The 26,105-nt window shown below is 40.1% G+C and overlaps 2 protein-coding genes across 8 annotated transcripts in view; one reads left to right on the top strand and one right to left on the bottom strand.

Annotated features, from left to right (window-relative positions):
- Positions 1 to 657: 657 nt before the first annotated feature.
- Positions 658 to 8,396, top strand: DIMT1 (DIM1 rRNA methyltransferase and ribosome maturation factor). 3 transcript variants are annotated; one of them, XR_012621818.1, is made up of 13 exons: positions 658 to 773; positions 1,022 to 1,095; positions 1,588 to 1,674; positions 2,054 to 2,115; positions 2,224 to 2,317; positions 2,407 to 2,456; positions 3,287 to 3,410; positions 3,519 to 3,611; positions 4,367 to 4,431; positions 4,720 to 4,783; positions 5,277 to 5,383; positions 6,125 to 7,486; positions 7,579 to 8,396. XR_012621818.1 is itself a non-coding variant. In XM_074813773.1 (12 exons), the coding sequence occupies exons 1-12, from the start codon at positions 713 to 715 to the stop codon at positions 6,165 to 6,167; spliced, it is 924 nt and encodes a 307-aa protein (XP_074669874.1). In that variant the 5' UTR covers positions 658 to 712; the 3' UTR covers positions 6,168 to 8,396. The 3 variants fall into 3 exon arrangements, 2 of the variants coding, with proteins under 2 accessions (XP_074669874.1, XP_074669875.1); XM_074813773.1 differs by having other exon boundaries at positions 6,125 to 8,396; XM_074813774.1 differs by lacking the exons at positions 658 to 773; positions 1,022 to 1,095 and adding an exon at positions 1,107 to 1,496 and having other exon boundaries at positions 6,125 to 8,396.
- KIF2A (kinesin family member 2A) overlaps positions 8,340 to 26,105 on the bottom strand; it is a 58,396-nt gene continuing 40,630 nt past the window's right edge. For 2 of the 5 annotated variants that reach the window (XM_074813768.1, XM_074813770.1), the window contains exons 15-21: positions 21,836 to 21,946; positions 19,954 to 20,021; positions 17,979 to 18,092; positions 16,722 to 16,872; positions 14,996 to 15,097; positions 11,929 to 12,064; positions 8,340 to 10,069 (exon numbers count right to left, since the gene is read on the bottom strand). In XM_074813768.1, coding sequence (XP_074669869.1) covers positions 9,984 to 10,069; positions 11,929 to 12,064; positions 14,996 to 15,097; positions 16,722 to 16,872; positions 17,979 to 18,092; positions 19,954 to 20,021; positions 21,836 to 21,946 — 768 coding nt within the window. In that variant the 3' untranslated portion in view covers positions 8,340 to 9,983. The remainder of the gene's footprint in view (positions 10,070 to 11,928; positions 12,065 to 14,995; positions 15,098 to 16,721; positions 16,873 to 17,978; positions 18,093 to 19,953; positions 20,022 to 21,835; positions 21,947 to 26,105) is intronic. The other 3 variants (XM_074813771.1, XM_074813772.1, XM_074813769.1) reach the window with 2 other exon arrangements.

Here is a 26,105-nt window from a genome sequence, read left to right as displayed (position 1 = left end):
ATGATCCCAAGGGTCTTTTCCAACCTGAATGATTCTGTAATTCTGTGAGTGTTTGAGACATTCCTTAGCTCAGAGGGCCTCTACTCCCCCCACTATCCTTTAGCTCTTTCTCAGGCTGTTTTTCTCAGTCTTCGTTTCTCACAGGCCTGTTTCTTTCAGGACCTGTTTTTACAAGTCATCTCTCACACCCATGAAATGTATTACATCAATATTCATATATAATTTTATGCTGTCAGGTGTCTAATGTTCAGTAACTCGATGTTTCTTTATTTTGGTGAGTAAAAAGTACTGAAAACGCACCTGATGGCACCCGCAGGCTGGAGCCGGCGATCCGTGCGCCCACAGCGGAGTGATGTTACCGCGCCCAAGCGCGGCCCCGCCGCGGCGCCGGCTCCTCCCCTGCCGCAGCACCGGGAGCTGGCGGCCGCAAACACCGCCCGCGTCCCTGTCCCCGCGGATGATTGATTGCGTCATACCCCGCGCCTACAGGTGACGAACCGACGCCAGCGCCGCGCGGCGCTCGACACTTACAGCCCGGCGCCGCGGGGGGGCGGCCCGGGCACTCCGCCGTCCCGCGGGGAGGCGCTGTCCGCCGCGGCGCCCCGCCCCGCCCCGCGCGCCGCTCGTGACGCGTCCCGCCCGTGACGCGTTCCGCCCGCGCCGGCCCGGGCACGTGCGCCGCGAACGGGACCGGGTCGGGCCGGTCGCCGCCATGCCCAAGGCGCGGGCGGGGAAGCGGCCGCGGCAGGAGCGCCGGGAGGGCCGCGCTACGGGTGAGTGCGGGCCGCGTTGAGCGGCGGAACGGAGACTGGGGCCGGGCCTGCCTCCCGGGCGCGGCCCGCGCTCTCCCGGGGTTGGGGCACGCCTCGGTGCTGGGAGCGGCGGCCCGGGTGAGGGCAGGTCCCGGCGGGGAGCGCGGTTTGAGCCGGGAGAAGCACGAATGCCGGCGGCAGAGGAAGGCCGCAGTGCTAGTCCGCGGCGTGCGCTCGCTGCTGTTGTAACGCCGCGCTCTCTGCCCTAGGCATCCTCTTCAACACCGGGGCCGGCCAGCACATCTTGAAGAACCCCCTCGTCGTCAACAGCATCGTGGAGAAGGTGGTTGGCGGAGCGGGGAGCGCCGCTGGGGAGGCGGCGGGCGGCGGCGGCTGAGCGGGAGCGGCGGCGGGGCCCTGCGCCGCAGCATCGGCCCCGCTGCACCTGGCAGAGCTGGCTGAAAGTTCTCTGGGAAAGCGTGCCCCCATGCACGGTCCTCTTTCTTGACTGTCGCCGTTCTCTGGTTGAGGAGGGACCTTCCTTCCTTCTGTAGAGCAGTTACTGCCTTGATGTTGTTTTTTTTTTCTTTTTTAAGAATGTGGCCGCTTGCCTATTTTTCAATACTTGGCCAAATATCTTTCATAAATTAGCTTTAAGACATCCCTGATCTCAGCATTTCCCTCTCATCCCTTTCTAAGCGGCAGTCACATGCCTCTGCTAGCTGATTTCAGCTTTTTACTGAGGTGCACATACGTTTTGCTTTAAAATTAATTAATTAAAATTAATTTAAGTTAACTTAAAATTGGTTCTAGAAAAATAACCATTTGTTCTTAGGCTGCCCTGCGACGCACAGATGTCATTCTGGAAGTAGGCCCGGGAACTGGTAACCTGACAGTAAAGATGTTAGAGAAAGTAAAAAAAGTAAGTGCACGTTTCCCCTGCAGCTTCCCAAGCTCTATCCACATTGTGGCTTAGGCTAAAGCTAACAGAAGGATCTTCATCTGCTTGATTCCAGTAAGCAGAATTACTCTGTGCATATTTTTCTTAACATTTGCATAATTCCAATGAGTTTTTAGCTGTTTGTGTAAATCTTGTGTGGTTTTGTCAAGCTATATTGCTGTTATCCATTTATATGGTAAGGCTTGCATGTTTTGGAGGAGGAAGGAAGGTGCATAGCCTAATGGGGAATTTTTAAGAATTATTTAAATCTGTAGCAATAGAGATGGGTTTTTTATAATTGAAATTATAATCTCAGTTAGGAGAAGTTGTACAAAATTGCAAATATATATTTTGTTTTCAGGTTATTGCTTGTGAAATTGACCCTAGACTTGTTGGTGAGCTTCAGAAGAGAGTCCAGGGCACGTGAGTATCAACTGCGGAAATTGCAAGCGCTTAAAGCAGTGGAGCCATTTTGGCGAAAACTTGGGCGACATGCTTCTCTGAGGATAACCACGGAGTATTTTCCCCCAGGTGTCTGGCAAACAAACTGGAAATCAAGGTTGGAGATATCTTGAAAACAGACTTACCATTCTTTGATGCGTGTGTGGCTAACTTGCCTTACCAGGTATGGGCTAAACAGCATGGCAAAAACCTTTTTCTTTTTAAATTATAATTGCCCAGAAATCTTACTAACACTAGTACTCTTTTCCTCAGATTTCTTCACCTTTTGTTTTCAAGTTGTTGCTTCATAGACCATTTTTCAGGTATGTGGAAGAACAGAGCTCTGTATGACCTGATAGAAAAAAAAATAGTTTTAAAAATATTCCCAAACCAGTTTTTTTTTAGTTCTTAAAATATCAGTTTGATGGATCAGAGCCAGACCAAAATTTTTCTGTAATCTGAAACCTGCCAGAGCCTGGAAATTAGTTTATGTCAATCTATTAAGCATGAGAAGAAAGTTTAGTCTTGGCATCAGTGAGTGTCCAGCTGATGAAAAAAGGAGTTGCACCTCTTCACACTCGTTTTATAACGTAATGGTTATTCCAGGGATAAGTAGGGCATCATAGCATTTCAAATGCCTTCCTACCTGAGAAAGGAATGGTGGCAAGGGTAGGATCGAAGCCAAGGCGATTCCTGTTGTCTGGTCTAAAAATATTAACTGCCCAGGTACTTCTGCGTGGTGTTCAGTATGTCAGCAGTTCTTTATTTCTGTCACTGAAGTGCTAATGTTAGTGACCTTACTGGTCAGTTTTTGGAGCTAGAGAGTTTGGATTTGAAGGACGACTCATAGAATTACTCAAAATGATTTGTTAGGCACCTAACTCAGACTAGCTTCTTCTCTTTGATCCTGATCCAGTTAGCAGTGTAAAGAATCAAATTCTGTTGTAGCTTTAAGGAGATTTAGATGGTTTCACCGAGTTTTGTGGGGGTTTTTTTTGTAACAACACTCTGAGCTAATTAAGGCAGAGTTTGTTTATGACAAACATAGTTTCTGAGCACTGAGGCAAATCCTGTGTTTTCCAAGTGTGTTGGTTGGCTTTTGATGTAAAAATTGATTACTTAGAATTCATTTTCTCATTTCTGTTTTTCTCAGGTGTGCAATACTTATGTTTCAAAGGGAATTTGCACTTCGTCTGGTTGCAAAACCAGGAACTAAACTGTACTGCAGGCTCTCTATTAATACTCAGTTACTAGCTCGAGTCGACCATCTGATGAAGGTATGTTATTCTGCGTTAGCTGACAGAGCTATCAAAGATAGAAGAATGTTTCTAGGAATGTGAGGATTTGCTGCTTACTCATACAGCTGCCTGACTTCTGATTAACAGGTTGGAAAGAACAACTTCAGGCCTCCTCCCAAAGTTGAATCCAGTGTTGTCAGAATAGAGCCAAAGAACCCACCACCACCTATCAACTTTCAGGTGAGCATCATATACGCTAATAACAATGTAACATACTAGCAATAATGCCTAATTTCATTTTTCTTTTCACTTATTACTCAGTTCTGTGTGCTGTTTTCACTCGTAAGTACCAGCTATTCATTGGCATTTACGTAATTCCAAAGTACTTATCCCTTTATTGATCCACCTTGTGTTAGGACGTTACCTGAATGTGCCACCATCAGTTGGGGTGCAGCTTTGCTTGCAGTATTTGTGACAAGACAGAGGTACCATCTCCAATCTCAGTGGGAGAGTTGCTAGTAATAACGTCCTTTTCATCATGGTTTATATTGCCCAGAGGCTGTTCTGGCTGATGACTTTTTGGGTTATGATTAAAGGATTATCTATGAGAAGCCTTATTTTCAAATCATCTCAGAAGACAGATGTTACAGAATAGTATTCTTAATTTTTAAACCACTTTGATCTTCAAGACCCTTTCAGCCTTGCCCAAGGTTAGCTGGATTTTCTTCAAGTGCCTGCCTTCTCAGCACATAAGATCTATACAGTAGTGTCTAGGCAGGAAAAAGAACAATTCAAAGGTTTTTGTGGGTGAAGTATTTTCTCCTCCATTTGTATTGCTTTGTCCAAGAGGGGACTGGTTTTGTATTGTTGAGAAAGGTATTTTCCTGACACATTTTTCTTTGTGTTCAATATTGTGAAATTGTCAGTAGTGATTGTTCTTGTTCATAGTAGCTGTGTGTGTTCCTTTCTGTAAATTCTCAAATTTTTCATTTCAGGAGTGGGATGGTCTGGTAAGGATAGCCTTTGTTAGGAAAAACAAGACACTCTCTGCAGCATTTAAGTAAGTAACTTCTATTAAAGGTAATATTTTCCAAGTTTGAGAGTTAGCCATTTCTTTTGTGCAAATGCATAGCAGTGTTATATGCATGCCAGCACAGTCTGGGATAAACGATGATGGAAGATTTACGCTGAGGTCATAAGTTTTTTCTTTTAGAAGAAAACTAGACAATTGTTTAAAAAGAACAGCTCTGTGTAGATGTTAAGTTTCTTATAGTAAAGGTGAACAAGCAGTCCAGTCAAAAAAATGAGTGAAAGCTCAGTCTTCATTCTAAACTTGTATTTCTTTCAGGTCAAGTGCTGTAGAGCAGTTGCTGGACCATAATTACCGAATTCATTGTTCCTTACATAATACAGTAAGTTCGTTTTTAATATATTAAATTCTGTTTCTGTGTATTGACCTGCATACTGACTTTCTTCTAAGAGTAAAAAATCAACATAGAAAAGCTTAACATGTTAAAAGTTTTTCTGAGAGAGTTTGAGGGAGGAAGGAACTTCCCTCTTAGAGAAAATTTTAAAAGCGTCACTAAATTACAGTGAAAAACCTGAAAGCTGAGTATATTAGTAATATATTGGCAGTACGTGTCTCAAGGACTTCTACTAGTACATCTGACAATCTAGTAAGAAAACTTAGCAATGCTCTTGTGATTCATTTACAGTGAATGAGCTCAGGTACAAAGATTCAGATGCAAGAATAGAAGAATACAGTAATCCATACGAGAAAAAAAGACAACTTACTTTATGTGAAACAAGAACTATTCTAAAAGCAGGAAAAGAATAAATGATTTAAATGAACCTTTCTCTATGCTATGAATAGAAAATTAATTTGTATCTTATTTCTATTGACAGGAAATACCTGAAAACTTCAGAATTGCAGAGAAAATACAGACAGTCCTAAAAAATACAGGTTACTCTGAAAAACGAGCCCGTTCAATGGATATAGATGATTTCATTAGGTAATTTTTTTCTCTTTATCTTCCTTTAAGCTTTTCATATTCTATCTGCATCTGTACAGCACAAATTAATACTGGGTTACACAGGAATAGTACTAACTGTTTTCCTCTCAAAAGCAGGCACTCCTTGCTTCTAGTCCTGAACATGAACAAACACTTAAACTCTTTATATTTTAACTGCTGCTTACAATATTGAGAAACAACTAGCTAAAGATCCCTATTTCTGGTATTTGTGTGCTAGACGCTTCTATCTCTCCTCTAAAAATGGCTTTAGTAATCAAATTGGTTATTGTAATTTCCCTCGAGATTTATACAGCCCTTCTTTGTCTTGAGGATTAGACTGTAGTCTATAGCATGATTTGGGAATTTGAGTAATTAACTACTCTATTCTGCTCTTGGTCAGTTAATTTGAGTGGCAACATGAATCCTCTCCCAATTTAAGATAAAAATTCCTAGCTGTTTGTCAGTGTGACAATTTATACAGTTACTGCTTTTTACAGAAATGTAGTAAACCTGGTAGGATGCAATGTAACTAACTGTGCTGAAAATACAGCTGCATCTCTAAAATGGCAAATTTGCTAACTTCTACTTTAAGATCTGTAACAATTCTTTATGGCAGTTGAACAGTGATGGCTGCTTTCATGCTATTTTCCTATGTTCTTTGCCAGCCAGCATGTCTCAGAAATGCCTTAAGCTGAAGTATAAATTAGTAGAAATTGTAACACAAATATTTCACTCTTTCAGACTGCTGCACGGCTTCAATTCAGAAGGCATCCATTTCTCATAGATTCTACTAGAAGAATGAAAGGTGTTCTGTATTTTGTCACCAAAGTCTTACCTAAGCCAGAGTGGCTGCAATGGGACAAGTTCTCACAAAAGCAATGAGCAGAATGCAGCATACGCACTCTGGTTCTTACTGAAACCTTACATGCAATTTTATCACAGATAGTAGGCAAGAAGCTGCTGCTCTGTATTTTAAGAGTGATAAATTCTTTCACAACTGAAGTGCTGGACTTCCACATGTCAGCGTATTTTTAAATATATCCAATAACTTGATGTGGCCATAATTGAAATCTGTGTTCTCTGATCATAGACTTCACCTCAGTATATTCTTATACATATATTCAGTACAACCCAGGAGTTAGATCTGGGCAACAAAAGTTGTAGTCATTCCATTTGTCTGGGATTTTTTGTTTGTTTGAAAGAGTATTTAAATGCTTTTGATTTGAATTGCGTGTCTCTTCCATTTGTCCTCTGGTAGCTACCCGCATTCCATGTCTGTTAGTAATCTGCTGCTCTTGGAGAAATCCCAGTAACCGTTTCTCAGAAACAAGAGCACTTATCTTGAGGGCTTGGTATAACATAAAAAAACACTGAAGCACCTGAAACTACCAGTGTAATCTCCTTTACCCGCTCCTTACTGTCATCAAGCCACTGAGGGAACCAGCAGAAAATTCCCAAAGGGCCACTCCTCATAAGCAGAGACAGTTTCTGTCAACTGTAAATTCAGGCAGCTGTTTTTACAAGAAAACTACGTCACCCTTCAAGGCAAGGATGAATTTCAGCATAGATCAAAGCTTTCAGTGAGTTTTAGAGCACTGCATGCCTGTGTCCTGACAGACTTACTGAAGTGTCTTAATATAGTTTGGATTATGTATGTTTGTTACTAAGGACAAGGCAGAGTTTTCCCAAGGAGGTTTGCATTAACTCTGCCTAGCAGCTGTCAAAAGAAAAATCCACTTTGGTCTGTTTTCTGATTCAGGAAAACAGTAACTGTTAACTCTGTAGCATCATGCAGGGGTGAAAGCATGACTCTGTATTAACTACCGTAAGTTGTTTTTTCATGTATAGCATATTTCTTTCGGTAAGACCACAGTAAATGGAGACGATGGCAAATAAGAAAAAACAACTTCTCTGTAACTTCATTTTATACGTATCCAATGTCAATTCTTCTAAGAGTCATTGATTTATAAGCATGTACAGAAATATGCACTTGAATTTGCAGGCATTCTGAGAGGTTGTTTGAAAAACTGGATTGCTCAGTTATTTTGTAATTTAATGATTCCAGTCCTGCTTCACTGTATATAGAACCAATTTATGAGTGAGGTGAGTAGCCACAGCAATATGCTCAGACTAATACAGAAGGAACAAGTGCTGGAGTTCTGTGTCACACTTCCTCAATGCTTTTGTTTTACCAGATGGGAATCAGGAGAAGCTTGTCTTGAGTCCTGTTCAAGTAATTCCAGTCCATCACAACAATGAGCTACAGGAATTCCAGTGCTGTAGCCAGCTGTAGCAGTTTATTTTGATTCTCACTCCTTCACTATCTGTAGACCTGACCTTTAGAGGGGTCTCTGTCATAAAGACTCTTTTAACAGTCCCCCCACAGTAGACACAATTTCAGTTTGCATCTGCTACCTGACAGACACATCATTTACAAGGCTTAGTAAAAAGCTGCTGAAATACTAATGCTTCTGTCCTCTCTGGCACCCGCTGTAAACCACAGCCTGGTTGTTGCTCTAGGCTTTTATGTAGGAAGAGTAGGAAAGCCACTGTTTCTCATGTAGGATGTCTCAGTCATCAGAGGCGTTTTAGAAAGAAAGATTTCTCTAGAGCAGCTTCAGAGAAATCCTCTGGTATTCTACACTAACCTGTACTACCACCTGCTACCAAAAGCTGCTGTCCTCTGTTTCATTCATTTTTTCTTTTAACTGTGACGGATGACAGTCTGGAACAAAGGCTCAGAAAGATGTCACGTTTCTTTAAAGACCTGCTGCAAAACTGAAGTCAGGACAAGTGCTCTGGGGAACTTCTTCCTACGTGACAAATTTGTACGTAAGAGTTAGCTCCAGAAGTAAATACTCATTTGGAAAACAGGAACCTTTTCAAAAGCGTAACTCTGGTGTGCTTACAAAGTGAAACCCTTCCCAAAGCACAACAGAGCTTTCACAGACATAAGTTCTCATCTGTAATTCATTTAATAGCTTTATTTATTAAACACATTATGTAAAATCTACATTGTTGTTTCAGTTTTCATGTTTACACACAGGAGGATTTTTATTTTTAACCATGATGCGACAACAGCTTCCCATAGCCTACCTTCCTATGGGAGAAACAAACATTAAACACTACAAGAATTCTGGGCTCATTTAACTCTCTTTTCATTGCCTTCCCTTTATTTCCCTCCAGGCCTGGCACAAACAAACAGGCTTGTATTCTAAAAGTAATTTTTGAACAGTTCCAAGGGAAAGTCTGCTGATAGGAACTCCTGGAAACAGGGAGAACTCCTAGAGAGGTCTACAGTTCTTCATTTGACAGTAAGTTCTTACATGAAAGGTCAATCTTTTCTGGATACTGACTTGTAAAAATAACTTGAGTGCCACCACCTAAAAAGTGCTGATACACGTGGCACCATTTGTGAGAGTTCAGGTATTTCTGGGATTTCTATTAATGTTAGGTAGAAGTATTGTGCAAAATACTCAAATGATGCAATTTCACCCACTTTTCAGGTGCTGGCACTGTACAAAGGGAAAAATAGGTATTAGCTACTTTTTTTTTAAAGCAACAGAGCTACTCAAACTACCTGCAAACTACTGTTAATGTACATGTAAGTGTGTCATGCATCAAAAGCCAAGTTTTAACAGTATATGAAAAGCCAATACATATGTATTTAGCTGTATCCCCAAACTTTGACAGTTATCCTATACATATGCAGAGGTCAGATCGTACCTTTACTCTGACAGCATTATCACACCATACCACATACTGTATATCTGCATTATCCTAAGATACAATTCTCCTCAGTACTTAAACATTACCCTTTATTATACATCAACTAATCTGTATTTTTTGGTTTTTTTTTGTTCTTTTTTTTTTTTTATGACAGAGAAAATGTTAAAATTATATAACCATTCCTCATGGTAGTCAAATAAATCTAGATAAGGAGGATGCAATGTCCAGCTGTTTGTCCATTCTTAACAGCTCTTGCAATTCCTGTTCAAATGATATGGCACATCCTTGTGAGATGAAACTAGCCACCAAAAATGAAGTCTCAACACATTAAAAATGTACACGTACTAAAAGTAATTTATACTGACAAATAAGGAATGTTGTTTATTAACGCTGTGCTTCAGAAAGAGGATGTTTAGGGTTACGTAGCCTTCATCAAGGCACAGAATGGGAAGAGGTAAGCACAGCTGTCTGTAGAGGAGAAGTTATGTACAACCACTAGTGAGGTGTGCATGCACGCAAACACAATTTAAAACAGCACGGCTGGTCTTTGTAATAAAAACTGAACAGAGTCAAAAGGAAATACTGTGACCTTTTAATGGCCACAGTTTTACTTCATTATGGAAAACATGGCAACTATTGCCAAACCTGCATGGTTGTGCTGTCTGGTCTAGAAGCATTTTGTAGACATCATAGGAGCATTTCACACAAAACTGAAAATGCCATTCAGGAATAAGAAACAGGACATTTCCACAGACATTTCTAACATTTTTACACTTTCAAGTAGTTGAGTTCTTACGGCCACTGGGTTTTGTAACAAATGTGTGCTACAGCAGTATGGGTTCATGGATTCCTTTAGCAGCAAAGACCCATTTCAAAGGGCACGTGGTCTTTTCGGGTTGATCTGTTTACTGGCCTGTTCCTCCTCTTGTAGAGCTGCCCGGAAAGACTTCACTTTATCTTTAATGAAAAAGAGAGAATGAGTGCTGATATGCCTGTCTGTGCTCAACACAGATCTTGAAACTGAGCCCTGATGCTCCACATCCCAGCCCTAACGCACAATGAACAAAAATAGCTGACACTAGAAACTACAGAGGATAGAAATAAGCTTAAATTCAATACTCACCATACAAACAAGTTGCTTAGCAACTTAGTCCCTTCTCAGATGCTGCCCCTGTCTCTAGGCAGGGTAGGTTTGGAAACTGCACAATTGCATTCCCAGCATGTAACCTGTTCACACTTCAATTCTGCTTCTAACTTACAGAGTATAGGGAGATACACACCACATATATCCTTTTCCTTTCCAGTGCCTTCCAAACAATTTTGTATGCCTCTAAGGATTGTATTTAGTGTACAATCAGTCACTTCTGTACATTCTAAAACCCGCAGAGTAAATTCTACTCGCCCCTGTTTCTCTATGAATATGAAAAGCATTTGTGATTAAATTTTGTAAGTTACTCACTATAAATAGATAAATGCATCATTCATTTGGTTTTACCATAACTACACTAAGAATGGGAGAAGCCTGAGAAAGGAAGTGTGGCATCCTTTCATTTTTCTATTCCTCTCCATTCCCCGGTAGTATGCCCAAGAATGGGAAGAAAGAAACCAAAATGGCGGCATGAAGATGTCACTCCCAGAGTGACAGGAATAAAAGCTGAAATATTCAGTGACCATTACGTGCCATGAGCAGAACACAGAAGGTGCTGGGAGAAAGAATTTTTGACTTAACAGTTTTTCCCTCCTGTAAAACTATACATGTCTCATGCTGCCTGTAAAGATGCAAGGATCTCTTAAATAGCCTTTACCTCCAGTACCTTGTTTCAAAAGCGGTATCTAGGAAGTTTTCAAAGAACCGGGTTTCACCTAAAATGTGTTTTTTCATTGCTGGTGTCTCAGATTGTATTGTTCTGAAGAGGAAGCCATCATTCATAAAAAGCAAAGGAATGTACCTTCAATTCTTTGCTAAAATATACTGGTGCCATGCATGTTTACAAGGCAAGCAGGCCACATCTGATTTACTTAATGTATTCTAACTTACAGCAGGTACATAGACAATAAAAAGTAAGATTTTATCTTAAGAATCTTCCAACACAGATGAAAAACACCCCACCCCTCAGCCCCCAACCCCACACTTGAATTTTTACCAGTATAGCATGTCCGCCTGGAGTCCAAATAGTTACTAAAATGAAAAATTCATCTCCATGCAGTACCAAGCTGACACTGATTTTACTAGAGAGGTGGAGGAGTCAAATTTGGCCACTAAGAATTATCTGCAGTTTGTTTTTCAACAAAGAGAGGCTGACAAAATTCAGACAGAAAGGCTGCTGAAGAAAAAACTAAGCTACCAACCAAGCTACTCAGAGCTCAATGCCACTCTTAAGCACAGTCAAAAATAGCAGTAGGCTCCCTGCTACACTACAGAATGCAACAAAGCAGGAACTCAGAGGTCCTGTTACTTTCTCCTCATTGCATTGTCTTCTTTTTTTGTATAGATTCTTTAGATTTTCTTTTTCCCTCCTTTATTGTTTCAGAGCAAAGGAAAACAAAAAGAAAATTGCAGGATAGAGTTTATGCTTCCTGGCGGTAAAGAAGAGGTTCTTCCTGTAAACTAGGTTAAACTGAGCACAGATGTGAACTTGTTCTTAGGCAGCAGAATAAATGTTCCCTTCACAGGACATTGCAGGGCAGCATAAGGGAAAATAAGACCCTAGAACATAACCACAATCTTTTTTTCTCCCCATTATTACAGCAAGTCTCCATGACATAGGAAAACACACTGCTAATAATGCATACAAAAGTGATTAAAAGCAATCTACCTCTAAGTTCAGTCAGAATGTCAAGTTTTTGCTCTAGAATTGCTTCAAGTTGGGTAGCGTAAGAATCCACATCATAGTCTACTTCTTCTGTCATCTCAATAAGAGCTTTCTCATCTTCCAGCCATCTAATAGTTTCCTAGGTAGAAGTTAAAAAAAACCAAATAAATACATTAGCAAAGTTTCAAGACAAAGAGCTGAATTTGACCTTTTCTCAAGATGACCACACTTTTACTGTCTTATCACCTCAATATAACATTGCAATCCTAAAATGAAACCTTATTCCTAAGTCAGCAAAATTGTATGTTGTCTACATTGTTTCTTAATTCCAGTGGTCATACCAGCAACAGGTAAACTCCAGCTACCCCAGTTCTCTTCAAGTTCAGAACATTAGGTGGTTGTAAAGCTACGAAACTCAGAAAACAGAATTTTATCTCACAGTTATGTCCCCCTAGGCGAGTATCAAACTTTGAAGTTAGGCTTAAATTTTAAGCATGGGCTGGTTGCCACTGACTATAATCATAGCGTCATTAGTACAGTCAAGGAGCCAATATAATTCTGTCCATAATGAAAACCAGTTTTGAGAGAAGCTGTGTAAAAGAAGAGCTATTTTAAGCTCACTATTGCATGAGCTAACTCCTCAGATAGATAAGAGTACAGTAAAGGTTGGTTAAAGCAGCCTTTTAGGCATCTTTGCACTCCAATTACCAAAAACAAAGAGGAAAAAAAAAATCTTGCAGCAAAGAAGAATGCAACCAAAGCATAAAGCTTACAGAACCATGCGAAGCTGTGATCAGGAGAACTGATCCCATTGGAAATGCTTTGATTTAGAAAAGGAAAGCAGCTGACAGTTCTAGGCATGCTGGGCCTGAAGTACTAAAATTAAGTCTTTCCCTCTGTGTTCAGTAGCCCAAGTAATATTGAAAATATAGTTCAAACCCCATGTATGGGGGGTTTGGTCAGGACAGATGGAGCTCACACTGGGATAGGGTTAATCACATCTACTATTCCTGGGGGTGTTGATTGACAGCCAGCTGAACAGGAGCCAGCAGTGTGCCCAGGTGGCCAAGAAGGCCAATGGCATCCTGGCTTGTATCAGAAATAGCGTGGCCAGCAGGGACAGGGAAGGGATCTTACCCCTGTACTTGGCACTGGTGAGGCCACACCTCAATGACTGTGTTCAGTTTTGGGCCCCTCACTACAAAAACGCCATTGAATTACTCGAGCGTGTCCAGAGAAGGGCAACGAAGCTGGTGAAGGGTCTGGAGCACAGGTCGTACGAGGAGCGGCTGAGGGAACTGGGGTTGTTTAGTCTGGAGAAGAGGAGGCTGAGGGGAGACCTCATCGCCCTCTACAACTACCTGAAAGGAGGTTGCAGAGAGCTGGGGATGAGTCTCTTTAACCAAGTAATGGGCGATAAGAGAAGAGGGAATGGCCTCAAGTTGCACCAGGGAAGGTTTAGACTGGATATTAGGAAGCATTTCTTTACAGAATGGGTTGTTAGGCGTTGGAATGGGCTGCCCAGGGAGGTGGTGGAGTCCCCATCCCTGGACATGTTTAAGAGTCGGGTTGACATAGTGCTTAGGGATATGGTGTAGCTGGGATCTGTCAGTGCTTGGTTAACGGTTGGACTAGGTGATCTTCTAGGTCTTTTCCAACCTAGATGATTCTGTGATTCTATATAAACTTGTACATCCAAGACACAAAGGAAGACCAATCCTCTAGAGCACGATTCATTCTCTTGATCTATTTCAGACATTTTTGTTAGGAAAGGATGTTTTGTATCAGCAGGTTCCAGGAGAGAGCTGATAGAAGACAACTTCTGCCTGGTACAGCTGGTAGATTTTGTACTGGTGCAGCCCACCTTCACCCACGGCTAATAAGCCGTGCTGCAAATGAAGGGAGCTGAGGCTCAGCCACATTTCCTTCTAGTGACTGCTGGGAGGAGCAGTAATCTCCAGCAGAAGGCCAGACAGACACACAGAGGCAGTAACAGATTAAACTAATGCAGCTTGTCTCTCCAGAAGTTGCAAGCATTAGGACATAGCTATGGCGTATAGCATATGACTACACTTCTGCATGTTTTACTTCAGGGCTAATGTTTTTCATAAGAACTGAATCTCTATACATCTGTTGTAAAATGTGTTATTTAGCATCCTACTGTATTACAAACACACATCAGTGTTCCATAAGATAAATACCTAAATTGAGGAGATGTGTGTACTCCCTAGAGGTTTAACGCTCTGCTGTTCTCTTCCAGCAGATGTGCCAAACAGACAGCCTGCCTGGAGGTTATGAACAGAAGCAACTCACATTTCCATCTGAAAACTAGTAACTCATACTAATTACTACAATTTATTTCATGAATGTAGAAGGCTCCATGGCACTGACCAGCAATAACTGTCAAAGACCCTGACTAATAGCAATTGAAAACCTTTATGTATCTGTATAAAGGAAGTAAACAGGCAGTTAGAAATATATGTGTCTCTTCTGGATCTTGGTATCTCAGAGGGAGATGTCACAAAAGGGTACTCTGATGAGATACTTGGAAGGAGTACTGCAGTACCTTAGAGGGAGGTGACCAAACAGAAACGGTGCTGATAAAGACGTTACTATTAATTGCCAGCTCTGACGTAGGTATATTGGTATAGGTTAGACAGTGAAATTGAAAATTTCAAGACCCATCTGAACAAACTCCCTACAACTAGAAAAAAACCACTAATGCTGGAAAAGGAATACAACAGAAAATACAGTAAGAATAGTAAGAGAACAACTACTCTTCTTAGAATGAACACTGTCTATTTAGTAATGTTTGTTGAGAAGGAAAATTTTACTAAATGCCTGGGATGATATCACAATATGCTTCTCTTTCATCATGGGGACAAAGATTAGTGGTTATGGGGTCTGTCCCTATTTGTTTGCTACAATAGGCTTTGCATAAAAAACCAATTTAGAAATCTCCAACAACAGCAGAATGACCAATCATATCCTGCATCTTCAACATGCACTTTCATTGGGAAAACCTGAATTCCTAGATTAGGATAAAACAAAGTAGAGCTCCATCTTTTACCTGGAAGACAGCCCTGTGGCCTTCTACTACTTGCTCTTCCATTTCTACCATTTGTGACACAGCTTCATGGAAAGTAAACAACTGCGGAGAAACTTCCTCTTCCTAAAAACAATAGTTACACTTGTTAGTCTGGAAAGAACTGTGGCTACAGAAAATATATTGAATGTGATCCATCTCATCACAGAACACAAAAAGAAATATGCATAAGGCAGAACCTGTCAAAAATAGAATTTAGTACTTCTAAGAAGAAAATCTCCAGAAATGAGTGGAGAGGGCAATAAATTCAAAAACTTCACAGAGTTAAATTTAATTCATATTCACTAAAAATTTCCAGCCTCTAATCCTAGTGAATACTGGAAAATGGAATATTCCACATTAAAAAAAAAAAAAAAAGTTAAAATAGTGGGAAGAGGAAGTCACAAGGGAAGAATGCTAATTTCCAGCAGGTTTGAATGCCTACAGAAAACTCTGGTTTTCTGTCAGGGCTTTTTGTTGTGCATATCACAATAGACAGACAACTATTTTCAAAAAAAGACAACAGCAGTTACATTCAATAGATTTCAGGAAACCAAAATGAAATTAAACCTTTGGAAAAAAGTGGAATAAAAGTAAAGTGAGAAATCTAAAATGTACATAGCAATTAATACATTGGAAGAATGCACAGCATGGATTTACAAACTGGGGCAAATAGGGCTTCTTTAGAAATGAATAGTTAACAATCAAAAGCACTAGGTAGGCTGCAATTAATGTTTTAGCAAGACAGTATAGTTCCTTATACAATGCCTTTGAAATCTTCTTAAAAATGTACTGTAAAGCTTAATTTAATTTCACATGAACAATAAAAAAATATGATACAAAAGGATATCTGGCTGGAAGAACTGTCCAGTGGAAGCTCTAGGAATCACTAGCATATTCTTATAAAATAGTACTGGAGTCACTCAGGTGAGAAATACAGCAGCCACCATGAAGAGGTGTCTGAGAAGGCAGCCAGTCTTGCAAAAAATAAGTTAGGATAGTAAGGAGTCTTCTCTTGTCTTTCATCAGCATTTTCACAAATCCAGTTTCAATCCCTGTTGTACATTTGAGGAACCAGGACTAGAGCCAAAAATAAGCAATGAGGGGAAAATGCCCTTTAGAAGATGTCTCTCAGCTCCCCACTCCTGCAGCCCAGGGAGACATGCTGGGAACATGATGTGGCTCTCTCCCAAACAATGCACTGGGGTTCCACCCCATGAGAATCAGGATGTTGGGAAGAGGAACGATGGGAAGCCATATTTCTAAATGCAAAGGAAGGCAAACTCACTTGAAATGGGTGTTGCATGCAGGGAAAATAATGCTCAATAGCACAAGAGTGTTAAGTAAAACAGATGAGTGTCCCAGGATACTTCTAACTGCCTAAAAATACACAAAGCGATACTGGAAAAAAATGCACACTAAAGAAAGCCAGAGCCTAGAGCAGACCCTGCCTAGACATTAAAAGCCCTAATCAGTAAGGAAGATAAAAGACAAGTAAAACATTCTCCTCTCAACCCTTCAAGAAATGTTTTTGGTTTTGTTTTTTTTTTTTTATGGAAACGAACACAATACCACGAAGTGAAAAAATGAAGAGGCATGCTGTATTTACTTAATGATCTTGCTAACAGGCTATAAATATACATTACTCTGGATTTGTTCTGCCACTGTATTTATCATCAACTCTTTCCATGTAATGCTATAAAACACTCACGTTTTGTTCACAAAGCAGTTTGAGATCATCTCTCTGAGGAGAGCTCCCCACACCCCACTGTGTCTCCAGATCATCTATCTGATTGGAAGCATGGTGTACAATGGGACGGATATCTCCTGCAGCACTAGGATCGACCGTCAGCTCCTTCACCCTACAAGCAGAAAATATGTCATTTGCAAATCAGTAGACTCCTGTGCAAAAGAGTCACAACCAAAAATAAAGCTCCATGGATTTATATGCAATTAATTCATTTAATAAAGATGATAATGTCAGCTTCAAAAATTTAATGTACTTTCAGTGGCAAAAAGATGTTAGTCCAACTCCTAAAAAGCATGGACCATTGAATTTCAACTACTTGCAGGTGGATCACAGTCCATCTTCTAGCAAGAAACATTTTCTGATTGAAATCTTACTAATTAACAGTTATGAGGGCAAAAATCTCCAAACGCTCAATATCAACTCCTTAACAATGAGTAGTATTTGAGAGAAAAGTTCACTCTGCACCCTAAATCTGACCATCTTTCTTTTTCTGTGCACTCAATTGTGCTTTAAAGAAGTTAGCCAATCAGTACCCCATTAGCTGCTATAAGCAAATCCTCCATTCTGTAGAAAATAATAATTTGCAACCAAGTATCTCAGAGAATTAATAGATCCTTTAATTAAGTTAATTTCAAAGGTGAAAATATCTTATTAAAATGTTAAGCTGTTGCAGCATGCAAATAGTTTAAAAGATTGATAATGCTTCTGTCAAAAAAAAAAAAAAGCCCATTTAAAAGCAAGTTTATGAAACAGACACACCCAAGTCTGCAAGTATAGCAAGTTTTAGAACATATTCTTCATTTTTTAAAGGGAAAAATGTTTCTTCAAGTAGCACTTATTTACTACAAAGGAAACTGTTTTTCATTATCTTCAGAGTGATGAAAATTGTTTCTTTTTTAATTAGAGATATTCAAATGACCCTAAACACAGACTTGTCAGATTTGGTCCACTAAATGTACAAAGGTGACATCACCATTTTTAAAAAAAATGTATGAAGGAAACTAGCAAGCCTGGATACGGAGTGTGGATATTTAAGGAGGGTGAACAGAATACTGGGAAGATGATTGCAGATCATGCAGAACCATCACCTGCCAAACAAAATAAAAACAAACTATGTGTGACTCAAGGCAAGGGGACTAATGAAAGGTTGGTCTGTAAAATTACATAGCCAAAAAGAAAACTTAAAAATAAAGATTCCATGTATAGAATGAAGTAGACCTGGTGATTGAAGGAGAAAAGTCGTCATACTCATAGGAAGGAGAGAGATCAGAGCGACTGCCACTACCCTGTGAGAAGGGAATGTCCGAAGGACTAATTCCAAATTCCTTTACTCTGCAGCAGCAAAATACAGCAGCAAATTAAAAGAAAATGTTTTCATAAACACGGTTAAAATGACAACTTTTTGTTTAGTGAACTTCTTTAATAGTTTAACTATAAAATTATTTTTATATTAAAACATAAGTGTGCCAACATATTTAAACCTTCTGCAAACAGTTACAGATCACTAACAAGACTGAATACAACCAGTGCTGCTAATTTGCAGGGGTCTGTAATAGCAGTGTTTTCAGAAGAGTAATTCCAGATTTCAGTTCATGCAGTTAATGAAATTTGGTCTACATTCAAAATTCCACTAAATGGCTTCTTTTAAAATATCAAACCACTACAGCTACAAAATGTTAAATTCTGTTCTTCCCCCTGTCCTACACTGCACGCATGCAGGTGTCCAGCACCTGGAAACTAATTGTACTGTGAAAATGATCTGTTGCTAGAAAAAACTAAAATACTACACAAAACACACAAAGCATCTTTACAGTGACAGGCATTTACTCCATCAACAACATACAAATTTAACACCAAGGGGAAGAAACGGTTTCAGTCCAACTATTTAGTATACTAGAAATAGTTGTTTAATTAGTTTCATAGTGTCTTTTTCTGGAGTGACTTCAGCAACGCATATTCTATATAAGGGGTAAAAGACCTAACGAGTCTTGATGAACGTGCAAGATCATTCGTTATGCTACTGTAAGCATGGGAGTAGATGCCTCCTTCTTACCAGGAAGGAAATCACACAGACTGGTCCAAGACAGGCAGATATGCTACTAGCTCCCTTGATCCAGACACAGAGACATATGGATATCAAGAGGAGTGGGCGGTAAGCCTTCCTTGCAGTCCTTTGTGCCCAATTAGTGACTGGCCGGAGTGCCCAGCCAAGCAGGAGCAGACACGGTTCTGCCCTATCTTTCTTTCACTGGGGCAAGCAGACCACTAGATGGTAGCCTCTTCTGGCAAAACTAAGGTTTCTGATGGCCCAGAGGCGTGTCTGCCTCCTTTGTTCTCTGCAGCAAAGTGTAGAGGGTTCTCTGAGTCACAGATCTGACTGCAGGGACAGGCAGGATCCAATGATCCCGTCTCCAAAGACATTAAACGAAGCAGAACTGCAGAAGCAGAACTGCAGAAGCAGAACTGCAGAAGCAGAACTGCAGAAGCAGAACTGCAGAAGCAGAACTGCAGAAGCAGAACTGCAGAAGCAGAACTGCAGAAGCAGAACTGCAGAAGCAGAACTGCAGAAGCAGAAGGCTCCTTTCACACTCACTGAAGAGAGACAAACACTTTCAGAGAGCAGTACAGGTCTCAGAGGTGCTGCATCAACCTCTGGAGGTGCTAATTTCTCTATACTGATCATAAAGTCACTGTTGGATTAACTGACTCTTTACTTAGGGATCTCAGATATTGGCCTGAAGTTGGGAAGTAAAAAAATTTCATATATATGTGTGAAACAGACTGGCAACTGCATGCAATTCCACCAAGGGATGGGGGGGGGGGGAATCATATTGCAGAAAGGTATTACAGCTAACACCCCAGGGAATCACCACAAATACTGACTACCCCAAATGCAAGAGATGGTGCCTCCAGCGCAGGGGCAAAACTAAGTGGCATCTCCCACATTCCTCACAATCCATATTATACATCTCTGGATAATGGCTTAAATGTAGATTCTATTGTAACAGTTGTAAAAAGTGACAATTTACATTAAATGTGAGCCCGGATCAGTAATTTGGTTTTCATCTTATTGAGAAATGCAAGTATGATAAAATTATTCAGTTAGCTCAAGTAATTATACATCATGGAACAACACTGGCAAACGTCAGTGATCAACAGCTGGTATGGCTATAAGCAATAATATTTTCCATACCTATTTGCGTATCTCAGTGTATTTAGAGTGTTTTCACATGATGCCATCCCTGGAGAAATTGTAGCGATCTAGAAAAAAACAAGCCACACATTAATAAATCACTTTGTACAGACGAAAGGGTAGATGAATTCAAATTAACTTTAATTTTTTTTCATCTCCAGCTTCATTTGAGATCTTCCACAAAAACTGTCTACTATGTACAGCTGTCCTTATACAATGACATCTCAAGGAAACAGATGTCAAGTGCAAACTTCAATTTAATTTTTTTAACCACACCTGGAACATTAAGAATTCATAGAAATTCAGTCAATTTCCCCCATCTTACTGTCTTGGTAACACCGTATGTAAATGCAAAACTATAGAAAATAAAGACTTCTTGAAAAGGGAAATATGCACCTCAGTAGAAAGTAAATCTAATGTAGCCTGCAAACAATTACCTGGGAGTTTTTTTCATATATATTTTTGTAGGCTGTTCTCTGTTCAAGCAGACTGTATACTGATTTGAGAGATCTATTTTGGTCACAGTCCAAAACTGTACTTAATAATATTAAAGATAAGCATGTGTTTAACTATTTTCCTAAGAAAAGATTTTTTTTTCTCAATTAGAAGTTATCTGTAAACAATACGTGATAACTAACTTATTATGGCATTCTCATACATTTAAAAGCTAAAAAATGTTACAACTCTATGAGAAGAGTAAAAATTAAATAAAAAAGCTTCACCAAAACAAAGACAGCTTGTTAGCACTTCAAGGAGGTAAGGGCGATGGCGAGAACTTCATGAAATATTCACAATATTCTATGTACAGAGAGTTAATTTCCAAGAGGCTAACTTTTCAAACTTCCTTCAGCAGTGTGGATACACTAGCTAGAGATGCACAATTTAGGTTTTTGATCCTGCATAAGATTTATGAAGTTACAGAATCACAGAATAGTTTGGGTTGGAAGGGACCTTTAAAGGTCACCTAGTCCAACACCCCTGCAGTGAGCATGAACATCTTCAACTAGATCAGGTAAGTCTCAGTGGGAAAGAAAACAACCCTGTCTCTTCATCAGAAAGCTAAATAAAATAAAAAGATCAATAAAAATATACTATTTCACCACCATTTTCAAATCAGAACCATACCTAACAACTAAAGGGAAGACTAGGCTGTCCTAACACCATAGGTTTCATGTTGTGGTCTGCAGACTTCTCTGGCCTCTAAAATAAATAATACCAAAGAGTCTGTGAAAAGTAACCAACACAAACAAGCCTAGTAATCAGTGTCTACTGCAGAGAGTCTGCGTTTCTATACAGAGAAATGTTAAGGATGCACAAATAAAATGACTGGACATCAGTGCTTTTATCTGTCTTTTTCACCATTTGACAGAAGAGTTCTGTTTTTCAGACTGATGCAAATGCACATTTGTACAACTATTCATCTTATCTATCCCAACTACTTCCCTCCTCAACAGCCTAGAGAATATTCTGATGCCTTTGATACCAACTTTAAATTTGTCTTTGTGATTTTGAGATTGTAACTCATCACTGTACTTCCAGTCTACACCACCTTTTCCAAAATTCTTAGCCAACAAGCAATACTCTCATATAATTAAGACATTATTAAAAACAAACAAACAAACTTCTCAAGCTAGAGTGTTTCTAGTTAGGTGCCTAGCTAGAAAACTAGAATAAGAAAGGCCAGTAAAAACTGAGAAGGGAGCAAGTTAATTGAAATATCTCTGCTGAAACTCTCACTCCACATACAGTGTCAGGTAGTGGATAAACTTAAGTCCAACACACTGCCAGTAGCAAGCGACTAGTTTTAAACATAAAAGCCTAAATTCCCAGTGTCTTTTCTTCTCGTAATTGTTACAACAAACAGTTAACCAAACCAACTTACCATACAGGTACGGGAGTTTTCTCCTATGAATGAATCTCTTAGCACCTGAGTAAGTTTACTTGCTCTGAAGGGTGTATGAGGTTTATTTCGGCCTAAGGCTCTAATGCACTCCTGAAAGAACAAACAGGTTTCTGCATTTTTCTTTAACATGGGTTGAATAAATATAATATAAATGCAATTCAAAACCAGAAAATACATGCCTTAGTTATGCTGCTGTCCCCTAAAATATCATTAAAATTTACCATTAAAGTTTGGATTTGAGAAGTGTTAGGCTTTTACCTCTCATTAAATTCAGTTGAGAGGTAAGAACTTAAAAAGGATTTAGGAGCCTAAAAACCTTCTGAATCTCATCCAAAATGTTTACATCTGTTGTATCCAATAACAACAACAAAACAAACAAACAAAAAAAATCAGTGTTGATGTGTTATGTCCAGACTAGCAATTATTTCTGATTATCAGGTGCAAAAGCCTGAATGATCTATAACCTCCGCCAGCAGAAGCAGCGGGGACAGGGACACATGTTAACTCTATCAGTTAAAAGCAGTAGCCTTGATTCTGGCTCTACCACTGACATTCTTTACAGCTCAGAAGAAAACAAACTTTCTGAAAGCTTCCACTTGGAGGTCACAAACCTAGGAATCATAGCTCTCTATTGATGGACTCAGTATTGGAAGACACTTGAAAATGTAAGTCATTCCCTGTTTTAAAATATTCTTCACGTGGAGAAACAGGGAAAAGGTCTCCTCTTTCACTCACAAGGGTATGGGGCTAAACTAATATTTGCAATTGGTTGGAGAGTTCCAGTGAGAAATGCTGTACAGATGTAAATATTATGAAATTATTACAGAAGTTTCAGCAGCAACTAAGCACAACAGTGCAAACCAAGATCACACTAATCTGACATCACTTCTGCCAACTTGGAGCTCTAAGCTCAGCTAATAAATTACTTCTTACACAAAGGAAGTTTAAATTTAAATTTATGTGGTGTTGTCATTGTCGTCGTCATATTTTGATCATTAATTCCAGTTTCTGGCTTTGCCTTAATACTTTGTGTACAGGCACCTCTTCAGATTCATGGCTTCCTTGGGTACAGTTTTAACACATCTACACACAGAAATTCTTCAAACAACCATACTTCAAAAGCTTTTCACATTAGAGCTTTGCTTTTAGCACCACTAACAGATGGAATGGCTTTTGTGTTACATGAATGGTTCTGCAGTAGTTCAGCTAATCCTACAGCTGCAGCCATATCCTTGTGGCCTTTCGAAATTTCCTAGAAACAGCTTCTTCCAAAAGCCAGGATAGAAAATGTGGGATGATAATCCAAGAAATCACTGCAACTGTGAGACACCGTAAACCAGAACTAAAACTGAGTTCAGCATAAGACTGCCATAATACAGAACAGAAAAAACACAAGGGCAAGTTGGCCTTAACTAAAGTGATTATTTACAAAACTTACCAGGTGACTTTTATAGAATGGACACAACTCAGATAAACAGAAAGACTGAAGCTTATTGAATGTGAATTTCACATGCAAATGCTAAAAAGGACTCAATACTTATACGTAAGCAAGGCAGTGCATTCCTTGAATTTTTTGAATTTGTACATTAATACTATACTTACATAAGGAGAAAAACAGATTAGACAGGAAGAGGGGCAAGAGGTTTTCAGCAAGTGACATTAGAAACTAAAAACAGTAACAAATGTGTATGTTCAATTACTGATATGGCAACCAAGTTTAATTAAGATATTTTAAGTTACTATAACGATTCTTAGTTTGCTTACTCCTGAAAAATTAGAATTGGATTATCTCCTTAAGTAAAAATAGGAGGACACTGCCAGGTTCTAAGTTAATGTAGTTTTTAACTACTTTTGCTTTTCATCACAGCTCAGAAAACAAGGTAATGAAATGACAACACTACTTCCATGTAGAGACATTACAGAAATAACTTCCTGTACCAAAAATCTGAACGGGTTCAGACAGAACTGATATACAGATGCAATTAGCAAATCTTGGATTATCACCGAAGACCAGTCCTCTAAACATATGAGTTTAATTTGAACTTGACAATAATTTCAAGGGTCTTGAATACAAATGGAAAAAGCTGTGTAATGTTTTTGGGCATAAATGAAAAATGGAAAACTAACATATCATTGAGAAACTTGTAGCTTCTTGTACTGCTGTTTACACCTCTGCAAGACCTACACCTATTTTTATTTCCCCTTCCCCACTGCGTGGCTTAATCCCAAAGAGCAGCTAAGCACCACACAGCTGCTTGCTCACTCCTACCCCCTCCCAGTAGAATGGGGAGAAGAACTGGAAAAAAGTAAAATCTCTGGGTTGAGATAAGAACAGTTTAATCATAGAACCATAGAATGGTTTGAGCTGGAAGGGACCTTAAAGATCATCTAGTTCCAACCCCCCTGCCATGGGCAGGGACACCTTCCACTAGACCAGGTTGCTCAAAGCCCCGTCCAACCTGGCCTTGGACACTTCCAGGGAGGGGGCAGCCACAGCTTCTCTGGGCAAGTTATTCCTGTGTCTCACCACCCTCACAGGAAAGAATCTGTATCTATCTATATCTGAATCTGCCCTCTGTCAGTTTAAAACCATTACCCCTTGTCCTATCCCTACACTCCCTGATCAAGAGTCCCTCCCCATCTTGCCTGTAGCCCCCTTTAAGTACTGGAAGGCCGCTCTAAGGTCTCCCTGGAGCCTTCTCTTCCCCAGGCTGAACAACCCCAACTCTCTCAGCCTGTCCTCATAGGGGAGGTGCTCCAGCCCCACCATCATCTTCGTGGCCTCCTCTGGACCCACTTGAGCAGGTCCATGTCCTTCTTGTGCTGGGGGCCCCAGAGCTGGACACAGCACTGCAGGTGGGGTCTCACAAGAGAGGATTGGAGGGGGAGAATCACTTCCCTCGACCTGCTGGCCACAGTTCTCTTGATGCAGCCCAGGATACTGTTGGCTTCCTGGGCTGTGAGTACACATTCCTGGCTCATAGTCAGTTTTCCATCCACTACTACTCCCAAGTCCTTCTCCACAGGGCTGCTCTCAATCCACGGATCACTCAGCCTGTATTTGTGCTTGGGATTGCCCCGACCCAGGTGCAGGACCTTGCACTTGGCCTTGTTGAAGCCTTTATGAGGTTTGAACGGGACCACCTCTCCAGCCCATCCAGGTCCCTCTGAATGGCATCCCTTTCTCCATAACTAAAATGAAATAAAATACAATAATAACACTATTGTATTTTTATTACTATTAATAATTGCAATGAAAGGAATATAATAAGAAAGAGAGAGAATATAAAACCCCCAAAAACCCAAGTGTTGCACAATGCAATTTCTCATCACCTGCTGACCGATGCTCGAGCAGTGATCCACTTCCCCCAGTCCACTCCCCCCAGTTTCTATACTGAGCATGATGTTCTGTGGTATAGAATACCCCTTTGACTAGTTTGGGTCACCTGTCCTGGCCATGCACCCTCCCAGCTTCTTGTGCACCTGCTTGCTGGCCAAGCATGGGAAACTGAAACATCCCTAACTTAGGACAAACTCTACACAGCAACAGCTAAAACATCAGTGTGTTACCAACATGATTCTCACACTAAATCCAAAACACCAGCTACTAGGAAGAAAATTAACTCTATCCCAGCTGAAACCAGGACACCCATATAATTTAGATCACAACCACTAGTTCGGCAGGCAGAACCTCTCACTATAATTAAAAAGACAAGTTGTATGAAAATGAACTGAGTATGTCATATGAGGATTGCATTGAAGGCACCAGGCAGTACAAAATCAACAAGCATATGGAAAAAAAAAAACCCCAAGAACAAACCAGCTTTATTCAGTTACATTTCGAAACAAACGATAATGTCAACACAATGTTGCCTGCATTATTTACTTTGATGATAAATCAAAACAGGCCACAGTTTTGGAACTGTTGCTTGCAATTTTTCAACATGACATACAATTCTGTAATGATGCATTGTAAATTACAATTTTGTGGGGTTTTGTGAGATCTGCTTATAGACAGATAAAAGTCTCCTCTCAAGTTTATACAGAGAATGAAAAAGTAAGCACAGTGATTTTGGGGTTCAGATTCTTTATATAAAACCACAGTGCTGGTGGAGTAGTAAACCCAAGCAAAACTAACCAACAACAGAGATAAGTTCCGAGACATTCAAAACTACAGTTTGCCCAGTTGAGACCAAAAACTTACTTTTCCCGTTTAGACTGAATCCCTTCCGAGCGTTATAAAACAAAC

The sequence above is a fragment of the Strix aluco genome, chromosome Z, assembly GCF_031877795.1.
Source record: "Strix aluco isolate bStrAlu1 chromosome Z, bStrAlu1.hap1, whole genome shotgun sequence".
NCBI classification, from domain to species: Eukaryota; Metazoa; Chordata; class Aves; order Strigiformes; family Strigidae; genus Strix; species Strix aluco.
Note: the sequence above shows the minus strand (reverse complement) of the source record. Positions and strands in the feature narration are given on the sequence as shown.